Below are 21525 nucleotides of genomic sequence, written 5' to 3' on the forward strand. Positions count from 1 at the left end.
TCTCCGCTTCCTTCCTAATACAGGATCTTGGTAATTTCTTCACCCATTGCGCAGAACCGAGTGAGCGAGCGGGGGTAGTGCGATGGGGAGCCGAGAGGATGAATACGACTATTTATTCAAAGGTGAGAGATTAATAAATGAGCATTTTTCCTTAAACCTATTCATAATTCCTTTTGACCTGGCGTGCGGAAACGACTGTTGTGCACACCGTCTTCGGATGCTTTCCCATCAATACTGTACGTTTGTGTTCTAGATGAGCGGCGACTGTGAATTATAAGAACGAATTAGCCGCCCCTGTTCGCTACCGATTTTGCAAAATTCTTAAGAGACTTCTAAAAATAAATTTATTCATCAATGTATATGTATTTCCGCTACATATTCAGGCGCCTATCTTTATATTAGCACGGCGATTCAACCGATGATAGTGGCGTGGGTGGGGTCTGGTGTGTTTCCCTGCCTTTGCGGTTTAATCGAGGGTTCCGCTAATTTATTTTGAAATAATTCCAATAGAGTTGCCATTTTCTTTGCTTTAATATACAAGTTTCTAAACACATGTTAATTAGGTCTACATTTTTAACGTTTCAGTACATAAATGGTGGGGGGAGGACCGTGGACTATTGTTGGGTTTCATCTCCATTCTTGAAGCGGTGTTGACTGAGATGCTGCCTATTGCAAATCATCAAGGGTCTCTATTTCGTATGCAGCAAGTGTGCATGTTAACAAAGTGAATTCATCTCCATGTCATCGCTTGAAATTTGATGTAGCTGCTTGACTTGCTGAGTTCCTCTAGCATTTTGTATGCTCTGGGCTGTATCGTCTTCTTGGTATCATTTTTATTGCTAGACCAAGTTCTAATTGAAAAGATCAAGACCCTGTATTTTTGTTTCTGGTTCCAGACCCAAGACCAGTCTTTCATCTTCCCCGTCCTTTATCCCCTGCTTGTGAAGTGGACCTTAATGAGCCATCCTGATTAATAGTCCAAGCATAAGTAAATTGAATTGTAAGGTTCGTTTTCAAATAGACTGAGGTCTGTGATGTGAATTGTCATATCTGGCTCTAATACACATCCCCAGGACTCTAGCTTGTGGTTTTAAATAAAAGATCAACGGCCAGAATCTCCATAGCTTCACCATAACCTGCTGAATCTTTACAGTATTTCCTGATTTTATTTACCCTGCAGTGAAATTAATGGAGCATTGTATGGATGAAATGTGGGCTTAACTGACTTTGGAGCAAAGTGGAATCACTCTCATACAAAACATTCAAGGCTTTGGATCTGACTTTGAAAATCAGTCTCTGTCTGCTTCTCTGTGAAATTAGTATAGGAGTGTACACCCTGCTCCATGTTGTGATACTTTTGTGCTTACTTGATCTCACAGGAAAAGAAAACCAAGTATAATATAAAACAGTATGCCAATTCACTATTTGCAGTCTTATCTGCCTGGTGATAAAAGTTAAAAATTATCTCCTCTCCCCAAGTATTTTTTTAAATTATCTTGAACTGCTGGTTTGGCTACTCAGTAATTCACCTCTTGGAACATTTTGACTATAGCAATGTAAGTTGTCCCATCATAACTGGAAATTGTAATTAAAATATAGAAAATACAAGGTAACATTTTTTATACTAACAGGTATGTTTTGACATTTAATCAGCAAATTTTACTGGAATTTTGGTTGCGGTGAAGTAAGAATTAATTAAAATCAGTGGCCTCAGTAAAATTAGGGATCTCTGAAAAACAGCATGAGTTTATATGAGACATTTCTACTGCAAATACTCAGGGAGAAATGTAAGAACTGTGACAAAAATGAGTTTTTTTATTGTTCCTAAATTTGCTTAATGATACTAAGTTAGTGCTGGGGAAACATGTTATGAGGAGGAGGTAAAGAATTTATAATGGGATATAGTTTGGTTAAGTGATAGGCAAAAATTGGCATATTGAGTATAATATGTGGTAGGAAAATAGAAAACCATAATATTGTCTAAATAGTGAGGGCCGTTGGAATGCTACTGAACAGAGGGAACTGGATTTCCTCATACTTCAGTGGGAGGAATATTTCATACAGTTTAGGACTCCTTTATTTAAGAAGGGATACACTTGCCTTTTTGGCAATTCCTGGGATGACATTGTTGTCTTATGAGGAAAAAGTTGAGCAGTTTTGGTCTATAAGACAGTGTTCTTTTTAACCAATCTTATTTAAATATTTAAGACTCTGGCATAACAAGATAGATGCTAAGAGAACGTTTCTCCTAAGGTAAGTATTTCCCCTGATGGGCAAGTCTCTAATAGGTTAAGACACACTTAACCTATTTAAGACACACACAGACAAGGAAGAAATTCTGTAGAGATCTTTACCTTTGAAATTCTCAAATCTACAGAACTCTGAAAGATAAATAATGGATATATTCAAGACCAAGATGGATAGGTATTTGATGCACAGAGAGGTCCAAGCACAATGAGAAACAAACATGAGAGTGAAGTTGAAGCCAAGATTAGAAGTTCAAATCTAATGGATGAGTGGCCCAAGCCCAATGGGACATATGGCTGACTTATGCTCTTTACTTCTTATGTTCCTATAATAGGAAGTTGTGAAAACAGAAAGTTCAGATGGATGTAAGATTACTGCATGGGTTAATATACAGCCAACAGAATTAGGAGAGAACCATTACAAACAGAGTCACAAAATGTTCAAATAACTTTTTTTGTTACACAATATATTGACACTTTTTTTGCATTTCCTACTGCTACTTCCCTATATCTACAGAAGGTTCTATAATTCTAAGGTTCTTTTGTAGGATTTTGTTTCACTAAAGTCAGAGTATTGTAGCATAGAAGCAGGCCATTCAGGTCATCAAGTCTCTACCAGCTTTGTGATTTAATGCAAGAGCAATCCAGTTAGTCCTATACCCACTCCCCTCTCCCCATCAGCCTTGCAAAGTCTTTCCTTTTAGGTACTATCCAGCACCGTTCTGAAAGCTACAATTGAATTTGACTCCTCTACAACCTTTGACATTGCATTGCACACACATAAAAGTTGCTGGTGAATGCAGCAGGCCAGGCAGCATCTCTAGGAAGAGGTACAGTTGACGTTTTGAGCCGAGACCCTTCGTCAGGACTAACTGAAAGAAGATCTAGTAAGAGATTTGAAAGTGGGAGGGGGAGATCCTAAATGATAGGAGAAGACAGGAGGGGGAGGGATGGAGCCAAGAGCTGGACAGTTGATTGGCAAAAGGGATAGGAGAGGATCATGGGATGGGAGGCCTAGGGAGAAAGAAAGGGGGAAGGAGGAAGCCCAGAGGATGGGCAAGGAGTATAGTGAGAGGGACAGAGGGAGAAAAAGGAGAGAGAGAAAAAGAATATATATATAATAAATAAATAACATATGGGGTATGAGGGGGAGGTGGGGCATTAACGGAAGTTAGAGAAGTCAATGTTCGTGCCATCAGGTTGGAGGCTACCTAAACGGAACATAAGGTGTTGTTCCTCCAACCTGAGTGTGGCCTCATCTTTACAGTAGAGGAGGCCGTGGATAGATATATCAGAATGGGAATGGGACGTGGAATTAAAATGTGTGGCCACTCGGAGATCCTGCTTTCCCTGGCGGACAGAGCGTAGGTGTTCAGCAAAACGGTCTCCCAGTCTGTGTCGGGTCTCGCCAATATATAGAAGGCTGTATAATAATGGAATAACTGTCCAGCTCTTGGCTCCATCCCTCCCCCTCCTGTCTTCTCCTATCATTTTGGATCTCCCCCTCCCCCTCCCCCTCCCACTTTCAAATCTCTTACTAGCTCTTCTTTCAGTTAGTCCTGACAAAGGGTCTCGGCCCGAAACGTCGACTATACCTCTTCCTAGAGATGCTGCCTGGCCTGCTGCGTTCACCAGCAACTTTTATGTGTGTGGCTTGAAATTCCAGCATCTGCAGATTTCCTGGTGTTTACATTGCATTGCACTTTCTTTTGGTTATTTTGTCGTGAATCACCTTTACCCCATGTCACCTGATTGCTTACCCTTTTACCAGTAATAGTAGTTCATCTATCTACCTGCATGACACTTAAAGTCTAAATATCCCAATTAGATTCTTTCTGAACTTTATTTATTCCAGAAAGAATAATCACATCTTTTTCAATCTATCCACATAACTGATTTTAGCATCTTTTGATAGCTGAATCAGCATTTTATAAATAATCATCATGCTCTTGTACCTTATTTTAAATAAAGCCTTGTACCCTATTTATGTTTTTATCTACCTAATCACTTGTAATGAAATATGTACATGTACCTCCAGATCTCTAATATTTTACATATTTTAGAATTGTGCCCTCTAGTGTATATTACTTTATCCTTGCTTCCAAAATATAACCACTTTTATCAGCGTTACATTTAATCTGTAAACTAACACCTCTGCGCATCTGTCAACATCTCCTTCAATTCTATTACTATCCTTCTCACTGAATCAATATTGCAGATAGATGACCAATAGCAGAGCCAACTGGTTCTGAAACAGAGTAAGCAGGTTACCTGAAGCGTTATTGAGTCTGGTTGGCTGTATTGTGTCCAGGCAGACAATGAGGTCCTGCTTCCTAGGTTTAAATTGATCTCATAATTCCAGTGCAGAATGCCGCATACAGATTGGAATAGAATAGGAAATTAAAGGAGTAAGTAATGATGTTTAGAAGTCTATGGTCAGGATCTATGAAATTTAATCTTCTGTCCCCCCTCCGCAACCTTGGTGTTCCACAAAGCAGTCACTGTCAGCCCTGCTCAGACTGGCACCTCCCATTCTCCACCCAGCTAACAGGAGTCACCTGCCACTCATCTCCAACTAATCACCTACAGCATATTTAAAATCATTTCTCATCCATGGTCCTTGTTCACCTATTGAATCGACCAGCTGCTCCCAGCCTTCAGTTACCTTGTTGCCTCTGGGTTTAGTATGTGTTCCCTCGCATTTTGTGGCTTGTTATTTTTGTAGTCTATTATTAAAGTTCTCGATCACCGCTGCAACATCTCCACTGCTCTGCTTTTGGGTCAAGCCTCCTCTACAGCTCCTGACTGAATTGGTGAATCAGTGATTGACCCCTCGGGATTGCTCGCCTACAGGAAGTTGTCTGCTGACACAAGTACACCATCGAGAAGCAACAGGAAGCCAATGACCATCTCTTTGCCACTCTCAAACAACTCTCCATCCCATTGCAGTAACCCTGCACCAATCAACCTCCTCCCTCACAGCCCCAGGATTCTGGTGCCCGAATGCTTTGAGGTTCCTAGTCCAATGCTGCAATGTCCTGTCCCAGTGCATCTTGCACTTTGAACTCAAGCATCTCTGTATTCTATAACCAAGCCAACATTACTTTCATCATCTCTCTCAACGGGGTGTGCTCTGACTAGGGCCACAGCTAACTGGGACAATAAAACCACCATTTACAAATAAATATGAGGAATTCACCACTGAAATGTGCTGGGTTTTTGACCATCTAGAAAATGGAGGGGAAGCATCATATCAAATACTTCAACCTGCGTCAAGGCTGATGCTCAGTGCTGGATTACACCATGGAATTCAGGACTCTCGTAACAGAGTGCAGCTGGAATGCTGAAGTGCTGCTGGCCCATTACCATCACGGCCTTACAGAGTGCTTGAAAGATGAACTGTCTGCTTAGGAGATGCCCATTGACCTCAAAAACCTCATCACTCTGGACCTCCATATTGACAACTGTCTTATGGAATATCCCTCCAGATCACCAGCCAGAACTCCAGTTCTGATTCCTGAACCATTTCAGGCTGCAGGACCCTCATCAGCAATCCGCACCAAACCCATGCAGTTTGGGAGAGTTCCCTTAACCCCCCCCCCCCCCCACCGCCACCACCAACAGGGTGAGGACTGGTGGAGAAACAACTTGTGTGAATACTGTGGAGCAGCCAATCACCCACACACCGAATGCCCATTGCATCTGGGAAACGGCACCACCAAGTAGAGACAAGGGGCCTTCTGTCTGGTAAGCTCCCTCTGGCCTCTCACTCTCTCTGTCCTCCTCCACACCTTGATGGCTCTATGTGCACCAGATGCCCTGGCAGATTCTAGCTCAGCAGACAACTTTCTAGACTGGGCTTCGTGTGTGCAGCTTGGACTCTCTACTGAGCCTATCTCTCACTCCTTCTGCAACATGGCCATTGATAGACGTCCCTTGGGGTCTAGAATGGTCAAAGAGCATGCACATGGCAATCCAATTCCTCCTTAGCAACTCAACCAACACTCCTCTCACTTGGGTTACCCCAGTTCTCCACTCAAAACCCTCACTTCGCTTGGTTGTCTGGTTCACTGCTGAGCTGGGGATCCACCTGCCTGCAACCTCAGTTGACTTGACCTTGTAAATCTGTGGAGACAGAGGAAACCCTTGACCTTACCAAGCACCCACGGGATGCCGCCTCTAAGCCATGACCTTCAGTGAAAGGGGAGCCAGCACTCTGCTGCCTCATTGACCACACAACTGCGCATTGACCTCCTTTCGGGCACCACCCCTCCTCGATGTTCTCTGTTTGCCCTCTCCTCTGAGAATCAAGCCATGAATGACTACATCACTGAAGCACTACTGCATACCTTCGTTTGACCCAGTCTGCAGCTGGTGTAAGATTGTTCTTTGTCAAAAAGAAAGATGGGAGTCTCTGTCATCGCATTGACTACTTGATGGATAGCACATTTGAAACAATCCATGGGGCCCAGATCTTTACAAGGCTGGATCTAAGGAGCACTTGTAACTTGATTTGAATCCGCCAGCGGGATGAGTGGAAGACGGTGTTCATATCACCCACTGACCATTACGAATACTTGGTGATGCCTTTTGCACTTTCCAACAGTTCAGCCATTTTCCAAGCCTTCATTAACGAGATCCTCCAAGAATGCTACACAGGTATCTACCTCGACAAGATCCTCATCTTCTCCAAGGACCTCAAGACTACGTCTGTCATATCCGTTAAGTTTTTCAGCGTCTTCTCAAAAATCAGCTGTACTGAAAGTTAGAGAAATGTCAGTTCCACACTCTGTCATTTCCTTCGGGATTTCATCCTGTCACCCAAGACATAACCATGGACCCAGAGAAAGTATGCACCATTATTGACAGGCTCCAACCACACTCTCTCAAACAACTACAGTGCTTCTTGGGCTTTTCCAAGAAAACCACCATTTCATCAGGAACTGCAGCCAAATCACTGCTCCTCTCACCTCCCTCACCAAATCACCTACCTCATGGATAACCTGGTCTTTTGCTGCAGACACTCTTACAAGTGGTAGAGGAGATTGCATCTGACATGGATGTCGGGACCATCTTCTCCCAGCAAGGACTGGATGGGAAGACACACCCTTGTGCCTTCTCACACAAGTTAAACTCTGTACGGCACCATTATGGAATAGGAGACGGAGCTACTCACCATTAAGTGGGCATTGGAGGAATGGAGACACGGCTGATAGGAAATACCGAGCACTTCCTGATGTGGACTGACCACCAGAACCTCGTATCCATACAACAGACCCACCAACCCAACCCATGTCAAGCTTACTGGGCCATCTTCTTTGAGCAATTCAACTTCACCATCTCCTACGGACCTGGCTCCAAGAACACTAAGGCGGACACCTGGTTATGAAAGTTTGACTCAGTTGAAACAGAGATTGACCCTCAGCCCATCATTGCATCCTCACATATCCTTGCTTCAGTCATCTGGGGTATTGAGAACCAAATCTGTCAGGCCCTGTAGAACAAACCTGCTCCAGCCGACACACCTGATAACTGCATGTACTTGCCAGCGGCCATGGACTGAGGCACTCTAGTAGGCCCACTCCTCACCCCTTTCCAGCCATCTAGGCACATGATGGCCTCTGGATTTTCTGCTTGTCAGTTCTAGTGGCCCAACCTCATTGTAGATGCACGGCAGTTTGTCGCTGCCTGCCTTCAATGAGCCCAGTCCAATTCCTCCAACCTGCAGCTCCTCCCAGTCCCCCACTGCCTGTGGTCCCATGTCACCCTGGATTTCATCATGGGTTTGTCCATCTTCTGATAGGGCCACTGTGACCAATTTTCCAAGTTGGCCCACATCATTGCCCTCCCCAAACTTCCGTCAGCAACTGAGACGGTGGACCTGATTCTCCAACATGTAGTTCACCTCTATGGTTATCCTCAGGACATCATGTTAGACCAGGGCCCACAATTTGTCTCCTGCTTCTGACAACCCAGCTGTTCCTTCCTCCACACCTCAGTGAATTTGTCCTCTGGCTATCATCCACAGGCCAATGGTCAGTCATAAAGAGCCAATCAGCAAGTGGAGATGATTCTGTGATGCTTTGCTGCCTCTAACTCTTCAACATGGAAGAAGTAATCTGTTCTAGGTCAAGCTGTCTCACAATCTACATGCTTCTCTGTCATAAGTATGTCACCCTTTGAAGTGCTTCATGGCTACCAACTCCCATTATTCCTCCCAAAGGAGCCAATGGTGGAGATTCTGTCTACCGTTGCTGGAATGCTTGGAAGAGGGTACGGAGAGTCATCCTAGTTGCCAATTGTGTCTATTGCCACCAGGCCAACTACCAGTGGCACCCAACCGGATTGCTCTGGCCTGGGACTGTGTATGGTTGGCTACCCAAGATCTTTCCCACAAGCCCTTGACCGGTTCATTGGTTCCTTGAAGATTATCCATCACATCAATCCAGTCACTTGCGTCATCCAGCTGCCACCAAGCCTCCTCTATATCTCCTGATAGTCACCCAATCTGTACTTGGTTTCTCCACTGTATTGGAAAGCCCATGGTGAATACTGAATGCAGTATACTGGATAGGAAGATGTGCAAGTGAATATCTTCCACGTGTCCTGCCTTAAGTTCGTTGTTCATGGTGGACCCCCCAACGCACTTGAGCCTGCAGCTCTGGAACCTGGAATGGTGGAAGGTGATCCAGTGTGCTAAATTTACCACTTGATGGATTCACATCATCGTGGACGGGGTGTGCAGTACCTGGTCGACTGGGAAAGGTGCGGCCCAGAGGAGAGGTCTTGAGAGCTGTGCAGTTTCATCTTGGGTCTGTCATTCATCGAAGAGTTCCACCGGATCCATCTGGATAGTCCTGGTCTGTCAGGTGCTGGGTGTTTGCGGGGGTTGGGGAGGGTCCTGTCAGGCCTGCACAGGCTGGCACCTCCCGGGGATCACCTGCTACTCATTTCCAACTCATCACATGCAGCCTATTTAAACCCATCTCTTATCTGCAGTCCTTTTTCACCCATTGAACTAACCAGCCTCAACCAGTTGCTCCTAGCCTTCAGTTACCTTCTTGCCTGTGGGTTTAGTATCTATTCTCTCTCGTTTCGTGGTCCCTCGTGGCTTGTAATCTTCGGAATCTATTATTAAAGTTATCATTCATTACTGAATCATCTGCACTGCTCTGCTTTTAGGTCAAGCCTCCTCTATATCTCCTGATAGTCACCCAATCTGTACTTGGTTTCTCCACTGTATTGGAAAGCCCATGGTGAATACTGAATGCAGTGTACTGGATAGGAAGATGTGCAAGTGAATATCTTCTGCATGTAGAATTAATGGGTTCCAGGATAGTGGAAAGAAAAGAGTAGTAGGATAAGTGTTGTGTCTAGAGAAACTTCTTCAGCATTCCTGGAGGAGAAGTAGCCCTTAATTTAATAGTAAACTAAAATCAAAAAAACTGCCAATTCTGAAACAAAGTGCAGAAGGCCATAGACAGCTAGGTCAAAGTTGGAGTGGGATAAAGAAATAAAATGACAGGCAATTGTGTTTGGAAAATTGAAATCTCCTTCCTTGCCTCCCACGGCAACCTCGGCCGCATCCCATGCGGACCATGTGGTTTATCCACTCTAAGAGCAATGAGCCTTTCCAGATCACCCCTTTAGCCCACTTGGAATCTCATCCATATCTTCCATAGCTACGGCTGCAATGTCATCCTCCGTGGTCAAGACTGTCATCCATGTACCCTTGAGTAGGTTTTCTCTCTGGCCTCTGAATGGCTCCTTGTTCACTCACCTTTAGAGTACTTTTAAGATTCCCTTTCAGATTTAATACTAGTCTTTTCTCATACACTCTTTTTTTAACTTCACCTCTTCAATATTCTCTGATCTTACTTACTTTAACAATCTGGCTTCTGTCATCAACCTTTTTCTGTCTTTTTTTATTCGCTATCTTCTTGATCATCTCAGGAGTTCTGTCCTTAATTTCTCACTTAAGCCCACCCATCTTTATAAACTCAGCACTTATAGGAAAGGGGAAGAGGGATACGTCTAATGCTGCAAGTGGGATAAGCTAGATAATGAGAGGTGGAGAAAGGTCCATCTGGATTGCTTTTTCATTGAGCCATACAGAGCTGGTACAGATTCACATTTGCATTTATTTATGTATCACTTGTACATTGAAATGTGCAATGAAATGTGTGGTTTGCATTAACAACCAACACAACCTAAGGATATGCTGGGGACAACCTGCAAGAGTCCAGTGCCAACACAGCATGCCCACAATGTTCATCTAAACACCACAACCAACAACAAAAACAACAATACAAAACAGAACACAGCAAGCAACAAGTCATAACTGGCATGGGCAAAGTGTGAGGGCCCATTTCTTTCCTTTGTGTTTCAATGATTCTGTGACTCCATCTTCATTATACTCTTAGCCTCACTAATCCCAGGTGAGTTCAGGGATGTTAGATTCCTGCCTGCTTCCTTCAGCTAAAGTTCAACTGTCTTAACTGAAAAACAGAAATGATGCAACTATATCTGAGCCAAGGATAAATTTATGAAACTATACATACATACAGGCTGATTGACAAACTAAAGCTTTGAGTAAGGGAAAAGCTCCTGCTTGAACACAGTAAATTGGTGCTACTTAGAGCTAATGGTGAAGGAAACGTGCATCTTTTATTTGTCCTCCCCTGTTCAAAAAGAACTGGCTGTTGCAACACTCACCAGATTTCCTATTTCTGCATCTTATTCATCATCTGATAATCCAGTGCTCATTTCTCTTGAAGATGTTGTAAATTAGATTGATTATTCAAGGGGCAGAGTCAGAATCCGTTGTAGTTCCACCACGATAGCGAAGGGTTAGTGCAATGCTATTACAGCTCGGGGCGTTGGAGTTCAATTCCGCATCCTCTGTTAGGAGTTCATATGTCTTCCCTATGGAATGCGTGGGTTTTCCCTGGGTGCTCTGGTTTCCTCCCACAGTCCAAAGACCTACCAAGTAGGTTAAGTGGTCATCGTAAATTGTTCCGTGTTTAGGCTAGAGTTAAATTGGGATTACTGGGGATTGCTGGGGTGGCTAGAAGAGACTACTCCACACTGTATCACAAAATAAAAGTTGCAAACACAGTTTGATGGAATATTCCCAGATGAAATATTAATCTGCTCTCCTTTCCTAGGTAATACCAGGCCTTCTACATGTTCCCTCTGTTTTGTTTCATCCTCCTAAAATTTGTTATGGATTATTTTGTAAATGGCAGCAAATCAGTTTTCTAATGCTGATTAGAAATAACGTCTAGAAATAACGTTTGCCTTTGAACAGAGAAGTTCCTTTGTTCCAGCCATTGCTCTTCCCCCATCTTCACTCCTACCTAGATTGATTTGTTTCTAATGAGAGGTCCCTCATCTCAAACATTATCTCTTTCTCTTTTCACAGGTGCTGCCTGATCTGCAGTTATTCCAGCATTTTCTATTTTCTATCTTTACATGTGGGCTCCGTTTATCTTCTCTTACTTGTACAAGTCTGTTCTGTTGGGCAGTTCCCACAACTTTATCGTTAGCAGCACATTACACAGAGCAAAAAGCTCCATTTTCACCCTAACCCAGACACTCCCTTTATTCTACTCCACTTTCTGTCTTACTGAAAGTAAAATAGTTTCTCCCTTTTTCCCAGTTCTGACAAATGTGTGTTCTCCTCTTTCCACAGATGTTGTCTTTCCTGCAAAATTTTCTTACCATTTCCTGTTTTCATTTGAAATGGACCAATTTAGGATTACAAATTGATGCTGGTACAATTTAATACTTGGTACCTAGACTAATGTACCTAGATGCCAGCTAACTAATCTTTGGACTCATAGAGGAAATGTTGTCCGCTCTTTGGTGTAATGCATGATTAACACTCGGAGTCTCATTCAATAAAGTCTTCAATAATAGATTCAAAGTGGATTTATTATCAACGAATGTATAAATTATACACCTTGAAATTCGTCTGCTTTCAGGCAGCCTCAAAGCAAGAAAACTGAATAATCAAATTTTTAAAAAAAGGTCAAAAACCACTGGGCAGAGAAAGAGAGCGAGAGAGAAACAGACACATCATGTTGACAATAGAAGCAAGCCAACAGCATCCCAAACCAGACTGAGTTCCAGATCCACTCCCGGAGTAGGCCCAATCCTCAGTACCTAGCTCATCACCATCGGGCAGACGTACAGCAGCCAGATCAGTTCACAGCCTTGGCGCCATGGAGAAAGGGATAAACATTCGCGGGAGAGCGAGCAAACTCAGCCCGACCCTCACCTCCGTACCTGACACTCAGGCTTCCAGTCTATCTGGGCCGACATTTAAATTGTCCAAGCAATGCACAAACTGAGGGTCCTGGATCTGATGTATGCATTATACCACATTAGCTCAATGCACTTTGCTTTTTTATTATTAGCTTTGTCACATCTGCATCGGATCCTACAGTGAAATGTGCCATTTGAATGAAATGAAATCAAATCAAATCAGTAAGGATCACAAACAAGAGAAAATCTGCAGATGTTGGAAATCCAAGTAACGCACACAAAATGCTGGAGGAACTCAGCAGGTCAGGCAGCATCTATGGAAAAAGGTACAGTCAACATTTCGGGCCAAGTCCGTTCATCAGTAAAGATGGTGCTGGGCAGCCAGCTAATACTAACATGCTTCCAGTGCCGACATAGCACCAGGAGGAAATCCATGCAGTTACAGGGAGAATGTACAAACACCTTACTGAATGGTGGTGGGAATTGAATCCCAGTCTTACAGTCACTACTGTTAAGTGTTGCACTAAATGCCACACTACTGTGCTGCCAGTGTGATGGTGGATAAGAACAGTATGGTTGCCAGCAATCACCCTGAGAGTTGGGGAAAATTTAAGGGAGGATGAAATGAGACACTGAGAAACATAATTTGTTTGCTATTTTCTTGAACCTGCAGCAAAGAGATGGTTAGATTTGGGCCAATAGTTTATGCTAAAACCTAGATAACACTACCCCCTTCTAATCCTGTCAGCATATATTTCTATTTCTTTGTTCATTGTGCTTATAGGAGGGAGATTGAAAATCTGGCTGAGCAGGGTCACAACAACAACCTTTCACCCAATGTCAGCAAAACTTAGGAGCTAATTATTGAGTACAGGAGGAGGAAACCAGAGGTCCATAAGCCAGTCCTCATTTGGGGATCAGAGATGGAGAGGGTCAGCAACTTGAAGTTCCTTGATGCTGTTATTGCAGAGGACCTATCCTGAGTCTAGCATGTGAGTGTAATTACGAAGAAAGCATGGTAGTGCCTTAGAAGTTTGCGAAGATTCAACACGTCGTCTAAAACTGACAAACTCCTATAGATGTCTGGTGGAGAGTACGTTGACTGGCTGCATCACAGATTGGTATGGAAACACCAATGTCCTTGATCAGAAATTCCCACAAAAAGTAGTGGATATGGCCCAGTCCATAACAGGTAAAGCCCTCCCCACACTGAGCACATCTACACGGCGTGCTGCTGCAGGAAAGCAGCATCCATCCTCAATGACCCCACCACCCAGGACATGTTCTCCTGTCGCTGCTGCCATCAGGAAGAAGGTACCGGAGCCTCAGGACCTTCACCATCACATTCAGGAACAGTTATTACCCCTCAACCATCAGGCTCTTGAACCAATGCCCCATCACTGAACTGAACAACTTATGGCTTCACTTTCAAGGATTCTTCATTTCATGTTCTTGATATTTATTGCTAATTTATTCTTTTATTTTGTATGTGCACAATTTTTTTTGTCTTTTGCACATTGGTTGTTTGTCCTGTTGGATGCGGACTTTTATTGATTCTATGATGGCTCTTGGATTTATTGAGAATTCCCGCAAGAAAACGAATCTCAGGGTTGTATATGTTGACTTGTATGTACTTTGATAATAAACTTACTTTGAACTTTGAATTTTATTTACTTTCTCTTGAAATATATTTATACAATGCACCTCAGATACTGTAAATTCCACATTTTAACTATTTTGGGATGAAGTAAAGCAATAGAAAATTTACAACTAATGAAGTTTGTTGTTAGGCAACTTTCTAATCTCACAGCTGTTATATTTCCTGCTGTATATGTTAATAAAAAGCAATTTCAATCTGTAGCAGACACATTGTGACCTCTAACAGGATGGAGGCAGAGGTCTGCCTAGCCAGCCTTCCTGTATTTTGTTATCAGTTAATCCCAGGCTGTCTATTAGATTGCAGTTTTCTTTTGTATCACTGGCATTGTGTTAATATTTTTAGAAGTCATTCACGTGTGCCCATGACTTTATCAGTAATTTTTGCTGAGACTAAAAAAACAAACCTCCTTTCGCACTTTTTCTTGCTAGTCTCACAAGTATTTGCGTTTTGTGGTATCTCAGTTAGCCAGACGATCTCCATGCATAAAGTTAGACAGTCTTGACAGGCTTTTTAACCATAGAGGCCCCACGGCCGAGCCTAATTATACAGAGTGTTGCTGCAAACATTTTCCAGTGGTTTGTTAGAGGATAGCATTTAGGGCAAGGAGCCTGGTTGCTGTTACCTTCCTTCATTGGATTGACAGAAGTGAAATGTTGCTAAACTATCTCAGTTCAGAGCATGATTTTTAATGGCAAGCAAGATGGCACACCCAACACCTCCATCCCGACTTTCCACTGAACCTCTGAAGGAGCTCAAACCATTCACGTGGCTCCTTGGAGTAACTGCATGTCACAATGATCCTACATAAGAGGTAGAAGCAACGGTAGGCTACTTGGTCCCTCGCACCCATTCTGCCATTGACGTCTTGACGTATCTTTTCACTCAGTACCACTTTTCTTCACTAACCCAGTGCCTCCCCACTCTGTAACATGGGAGATTCTGCGGATGCTGGAAATCCGAGCAACACATACAAAATGCTGAAGGAACTCAGCAAGTCAGACGGGATCTGCGGAGGGGAATAAACAGTCGATGTTTCGGGCCAAGACACTTTGTCAGAAATCTGTAATGCTTTATGGAGGATATAGGCACTGACAGAAATCTAACCTACTAATGAATCCCCAACTTTATGAGAAGCAGCACCTGTACTCAAGTACACAGTGTCTGGGGATACCTATACCCAGTGCAAGACAGTACTCTGATCACCTGTAATCTGTGTCAGCAACTGGGAGCAGCTAGCATCTGAGGAGTCTGTTTCCTAGTGACAATCAGCACATAGTGAACACATTTTCAAAGGGAGCTCAAGCCCTTAGAGCTTGTATTCCTTTGAGAATCAGCACCTGGGGAACCTTTGCCCAAGCGAGAGTGAACGTGCAGGTATTGAACACCCTAGTAAGAGTCAGCACCCAGGAAACCTGTACTTCAGGGAGACCCAGCCCTGCAGGGGAACTGCTCCTAAAATGATTTGGCAAAGTGGAATATGGGGTGGGCACGTGCAGAAAGAGATGAGACATTCTGTCTTTGTATAATTGTGCATGTTTGTCTACAGTTCTGTGCACAGTACTGATCGAGATGGGGAGAGGGTGTAAAGACAGAATGAATTGACTGGGGAAAAGGAAGGGAAAGTGGGAAAATTAAAAAGGCTCTGCAAATGAGCTAATTAGTACCTGCTTACAAAATCTCTGGGGGCGGGGGGGGGAAGAAAAAGATGAAATCCTCTTTCTGCTATGTGTCTGTTTCTGATGTCTGCTCATGGAGAAGTCGCATTGGCAGTTTTCCTGTTGTTGCTTTTGTTTTGCTGAACGTGGAAACTGATTCAAGTGTAACCTGTCAATCTTGTGTTCTGTGTATGTTCTGTACCCAATATCTCCAATAAAACTTTCTGTGTAAAGGGATTAGAAATGGAAGTCATCTTGGTACAGTTTACATTAGGGTAAATCGAAGGAGAAGTAATTTCAAGTAATCCCAGCATCATTCAGAAAGGAATCAGCGTTCTCAAATGAGTACAATGTGACAGGTTTACGGCCAGCTTCCATGTCCAAATAGGGAAGTGGGGGTATGGATAACAGGTAAATCCCCATGGAGTAAGAACGGCATTCCACAGATGAAGCCTGATGACTTGTGGTTACCAGCAGCAGGTGACAGCACTGTGGCAGCAGGTATCCCCTTACAGAATTAACTGCATGAAGGGAGATGAGAAGACTGTGCAGCTGTGAATGATGCAGTCAATCATTCTACCGTGGATTTACTGAAATATGTCACGCTGTAATACTAACAGCTTCAAACTGTTTATTTTTCAGTTGTGCTAATTGGGGATTCCGGGGTTGGAAAGAGCAACCTCCTGTCGAGGTTCACACGCAACGAGTTTAACCTGGAAAGTAAAAGCACCATTGGAGTTGAGTTTGCCACCAGGAGTATCCAGGTAGATGGAAAGACAATTAAAGCCCAGATCTGGGACACAGCAGGACAAGAGCGATACCGTGCCATCACTTCAGCGTAAGGACCTTCTTTTGTTCATTTCTTTCTCTGCTGTGTCTCCCTATATTCTTAGGCCAAGGCCTATTTTGTTTCCACAACTATCAGCAAACTTGCCAGACTTCTCTGATGCCATTGTATACCCAATTTACAGGAAACCAGAGAAGCTTAGGATATGTATGTAGTCCTGGAGAGATAGCATAGCTCTGGTGCCCCAAGAGTTCTCCAACCAGGAAGGAGAATGACATACATTAACATAGAAAACTGCTTAGCCCTTGGGACTGCTCCTCCTACCTGTTGAGGTGGCCCAGTTAGGTTTCTTTTGAAGCAAGAATATTATAGAACTCTTCATTTTGATAACAATCTGGGAATTCTGGTTGGGGCTGTTAGTTGCTAATGTATGTTTGAAGCAAAACAGGAATTGGGTTGGGTTGGACTTTTAAGATTCAGGGCTCAGGTTAAGATTCAAGGTTGTTTAATGTCATAGCCGGTAGATAAGTGTAAAGGAGAACAAAATAATTGTTACTCTGGATCCAATGCAGCGCAAAAAAATCCAATAATAATAAAAAATAAATATAAACACATAACTTAGATACATAGACTGATTGTATGTACATAAAGCGACGATACTGCTTGGGAAAAGTAACTGTATTTGAGTTGATCTTGGTGTGGATGTTATATAGCCTCCTCACTGATGGGAATGGGACAAAAAGGCCAGGGTGGGTTGGATCCTTCGTGATATGGCTGGCCTTTTTTCTAGCACCTTTCTGAAAATACATCCTTGATAGTGGGTAGGCTGGTGTTGGGCAATTTTGACTACCCATTGTAGAGCCTTCCTGTCTGCTGCCGTGCAGTTTCCATACTACACTGTGATGCAGCTTGTCAGGATGCTCTCCACTGCGCATTTCTAGAAGGTTGAGAGTATTGATGTGTATAATCCAGCTCACTTCAGCCTCTTCAGAAAGTATAGGCATTGGTGAGCTTTCTTGATTGTGTAGAATGTGTCCTGGGACCATGAGAGCTTGCGAGAGTTATACGCTCCCAGGAATTCAAAACTGTTCACAGTGTGCATTGCAGGGAATAACACCCTTTGATGCCCTTAGGCTATAGAATTTGCTATTGCTCAGGGCAGGACACATTATAAAATGGCTGGAGTGAACGAGAAAGTTGGTTATTACATTTCACTTGATCAAGTGCATTTTCTTCCACAAAAATGAAAAATAGACAGGAATGCACCATTGATTTTCTAGGCTGGGCTTCACAGGATCAGTTTTTTAAAGATCTAACTTTCTCAGGGGTTTTGCTCTGTAAATGTTAAATGCTGGTCATTCTTCCATACTTGGTCTTGCTGGGTTCAGCACCACTGATATTTAATATTGGGGTACAGGTTCATAGACTCTTACTGAAACACATGTTCTTGAGCTTCAAACTTGACACTTTCTCTAGAGGTATAGGTTTCTAGACCCAATGTCTCACTGGGGTACAGGTCCTCTAGCAAGGGTGTCTTTGGGAGTACAAGTTTCAGGATACTGTCTTTTGGTCAAGGTCCTTAAAAACTGTAGCAATGATATTGTTTCATGGACAGCACCTCCTGAGGTGCAGTTTCCTGGACACGGCTCAAGCTGGAGAATAAACATGGCCTTTCACAGAGCTTCAGGTTGCTGGATACACTCTCTGGCTGGGAACCAGGTCTCCAGCTACCATCTGCGACTAAGATACAGACCCCTGTAAATTGCCTCTTATATGTTTAAGGGGGTCTCAAATGTTTTTCCAACAAGGGAACAAATTCCTGGATATTTTCCCTCACTGGGAACAAGTCTGGCTACTGTCTCTCGCTGGAGAGCAGGTTTCCTTCTCAGAGAGGGATAGGTTCCCAGATATTAGAATATACCCAAAGCCTACATCCTACTGGGGTACAGGTCCCAGATCCCGTTAGTCACAGAGGTAAAATATTATGGTTATTGTCTTAGGCTAGAATATATGGATGGACGTCATCTGCCCTGTGTTCTGTTTAGTCTGTACGGTTTGAACTGTTAATTTCCTGTCAGGTGGACAGCACCAGAAGCAAATTTGAAAAAAAAGCTTATTTGCCTGTTTCATCCCAACTCAGCATGTAAACTGGAGATTTCAGCGAGGAGGCATAAAGGAGCATTGATACAATCTGGATTCTTTGTGTGCACTTTCAGGTACTACCGTGGAGCTGTAGGTGCCCTGTTGGTGTATGATATTGCCAAACATCTAACATACGAGAACGTAGAGCGATGGCTGAAAGAATTGCGTGATCATGGCGACAACAATATTGTCATCATGCTGGTTGGGAACAAGAGTGACCTTCGCCACCTGAGAGCTGTGCCAACGGATGAGGCACGGGCCTTTGCTGGTGAGTCATGTAGTAGCTGAAAGCTATCCAAAGCCATCCTCCACCCAGCAGGGGAAGTTAGGTCATTTTATTAGACCATTTCATTCACTCGCTGCTTCCTCTTTCTCTATTTCTGGTACCAGTATTTCTCGTAATTTCTTATGATGTTGTAAGAGGCGTCCCACTGAGTCTATGTCAGTTCTCAAAACAGTTCCTCAATCGTGTCTTTCCCCCGCTTATTTCCCTGCAATTCCTTCTCTAACATGTCCCCAACTGATTCATCTACCACTTATGCACAGTAAGGATGATTTATATCAGTACATTAACAATATTAGTATGTCTTTTAGATTTGGAAGGAAACAGGAGCACCCTACGTAAACCCACACGGTAACAGGAAGAATGTGCAAAGCCCAAGGTTGGGATTAAACTAAAGTCACTTAAGCTGTGTGGTAGCAGCACCAACCTTTATGCCATAGTGCCACCTAGCATTACACCTGCTTTATTGATGTGCTGAGCATATGCATGCTGCAGCACTGACACAGTAAATGATTTCCCTGTTTTCCTCAAAGAAATTTGTTTTCCAACTTTATGGGAACTCTGAGGTTTCCCCTCTAAGGTCTTGAGTGATGGGTTGCCCAATTGTTTGCTCAGCTGTTGCCAGCAATACATAAAAGGATACAGGATCATAATGCCCGGAATTTTAAACAGTGTATAAACACCATGCTTGATTCTAATGATGAAATGGAATTATGTGTTACTCAGCTGAAAATGTCTATTGGAAAGTAAAAGGGTGAATTGAGAGGCCACTGATAGAAAACTTCAGTTTTCTTCTGCATTGAACATTTCTAGTTTTCACTCATAATTTGTAATGTTTCTGTTGCAACAAATTTATGATGGACAATATATGAAACAGACAGATATTTCAGACAGGAAATTGATATTAAGTTTTTATGTTTTCTCAGTACTTGAATAGAATAATCCTTCATTCTAAATTTCCTCTCCTTCATTTGAAACACGAGCTATACTGATAAATCCTGTGTAGAAGAATTTCTCTTGGAGCTTTATGGAATCCCACAGCTTTTACATGGGGAAGAATTGGGGAGTTTCTCACTCACTCACCTCAAGATTACTGATGTTTCCTCTGTTCTCTTTTGATGTAGAGAAGAACTCGCTTTCATTTATTGAAACATCTGCTTTGGACTCAACTAATGTGGAGGAGGCTTTCCAAAATATTTTAACAGGTAAAACCAAAAAAAAAAATCCACATCTGAATCAAGTGTCTACACTGTGAACTAAATCCAAAAGAAATCAGAATGAAATAGAACACTAAATTTTCAATCAAAATGGGGGATCTGCTGCTTGAGGCTAAAATAGAAAAATAAGAGTTATGCCCTTCAGTGCTTTGTACCATCAATGTTTTGAGTTAGAAATCCTTAACCAGACCATTAGTAGTCTTTCAATGTTCACACTGAGAGGACCAAAAACTAATTATATAAGGAGTTGAGTTCAATGTAATTGCCATTATTCTTTTTTTCAGAAATTTACCGTATTGTTTCTCAGAAGCAAATCTCGGACCAGATGGCACACGAGACACCTGGCAGTGATGTGGTTGAGATTGACGTGCCCCCAACGAGTGATGGGCAGAAATCTAGTAAACTGCTGTGTTGTCAGAATATGTGACCCACTTATTTTGCTCTGTTCTAATTCCCCACCCCAGCCTGTCCATTGTTGTGTGTTCGGAACATTTAAGTCCAACCATTGAACAATTTTATTTTGTTTTGCTGTTACCATAAGCAGCAAATAATTGCCTGAAAAGTACAGATGTTTGCTCAATGCCTACAGACAAGTTGCCACTAATTTAAACATTTTTAACCAGCCTCTAAATCTCAGCTGAGAGTAAAGAAACAGAGGCAAGCTGACAAAGTTTTCCATGGCATTCTACAGCCTGGATGATGGAAGGAAAGCCTTGCCTGTTTGCATCTCCAAAGACCTTAGAGAGGTGACCGGGTACGATCTCATTCCAGTTCCAATTGGTTCTGGATCCACAGCACAAACCTGGAATAATTCAGGACAAATTCAATTTCAGTTCATTTGAAGTGATTTAAGAGAAAGTATTTAAGCAGAGATGAAATATTTGTTCTACTAAAGAACATCTGCTGTTTTATAGTAAATACACTTAAAAAATAAATGTTAAACTCTAGCAGTGTGTTTGGCCTGTTTCTGCATTTCCCTGCATAGCTGTTCTTCAATGTCCCGATGGCTATGTAAGTGCAAAAAAGTAAGGCCATCCCAACGATGTTCGGCCAGGAATACGAAGTAGATGATCAGTTTCTTTTGGAAATTTTCACTCTCAAACAGGCCAGTCTTCCATCAGTTTGATGTACTCCCTCTGATAGCAGGAAATAGATGAGAGTACTGATAGATAGACTCAGTGACAACTTTATTAGGTGCAGGAGTGGAACCCGGTGTAGTCTTCTGCCGTTGTAGCCCAATTAAAGTTTCATTGTGTTGTGCATTCA

The 21525-nt window shown here is 42.8% G+C and overlaps 1 protein-coding gene across 2 annotated transcripts; it reads left to right on the forward strand.

Moving 5' to 3' along the window:
* Positions 1–17: 17 nt before the first annotated feature.
* On the forward strand, positions 18–21206 carry LOC140188417 (ras-related protein Rab-11B-like). 2 transcript variants are annotated; one of them, XM_072244674.1, is made up of 5 exons: positions 18–122; positions 16473–16668; positions 18834–19027; positions 20167–20247; positions 20544–21206. In XM_072244674.1, exons 1-5 carry the CDS (start codon positions 83–85, stop codon positions 20684–20686), a joined length of 654 nt encoding a protein of 217 aa, XP_072100775.1. In that variant the 5' UTR covers positions 18–82; the 3' UTR covers positions 20687–21206. The 2 variants fall into 2 exon arrangements, with proteins under 2 accessions (XP_072100775.1, XP_072100774.1); XM_072244673.1 differs by lacking the exon at positions 18–122 and adding an exon at positions 12703–12841.
* The last annotated feature ends 319 nt before the right edge of the window (positions 21207–21525 follow it).

The sequence above is a fragment of the Mobula birostris genome, chromosome 26 (genome assembly GCF_030028105.1).
Source record: "Mobula birostris isolate sMobBir1 chromosome 26, sMobBir1.hap1, whole genome shotgun sequence".
Taxonomy (NCBI): Eukaryota; Metazoa; Chordata; class Chondrichthyes; order Myliobatiformes; family Myliobatidae; genus Mobula; species Mobula birostris.

Coding starts and splice junctions, on each gene's coding strand:
- LOC140188417 (XM_072244673.1), top strand. CDS start 12,769: ATGTTGGAAATCCAAGTAACGCACACAAAATGCTGGAGGAACTCAGCA. Junction 12,842..16,472: donor GGCAGCATCTATGGAAAAAG/GTACAGTCAACA, acceptor TTTATTTTTCAG/TTGTGCTAATTGGGGATTCC. Junction 16,669..18,833: donor TACCGTGCCATCACTTCAGC/GTAAGGACCTTC, acceptor GTGCACTTTCAG/GTACTACCGTGGAGCTGTAG.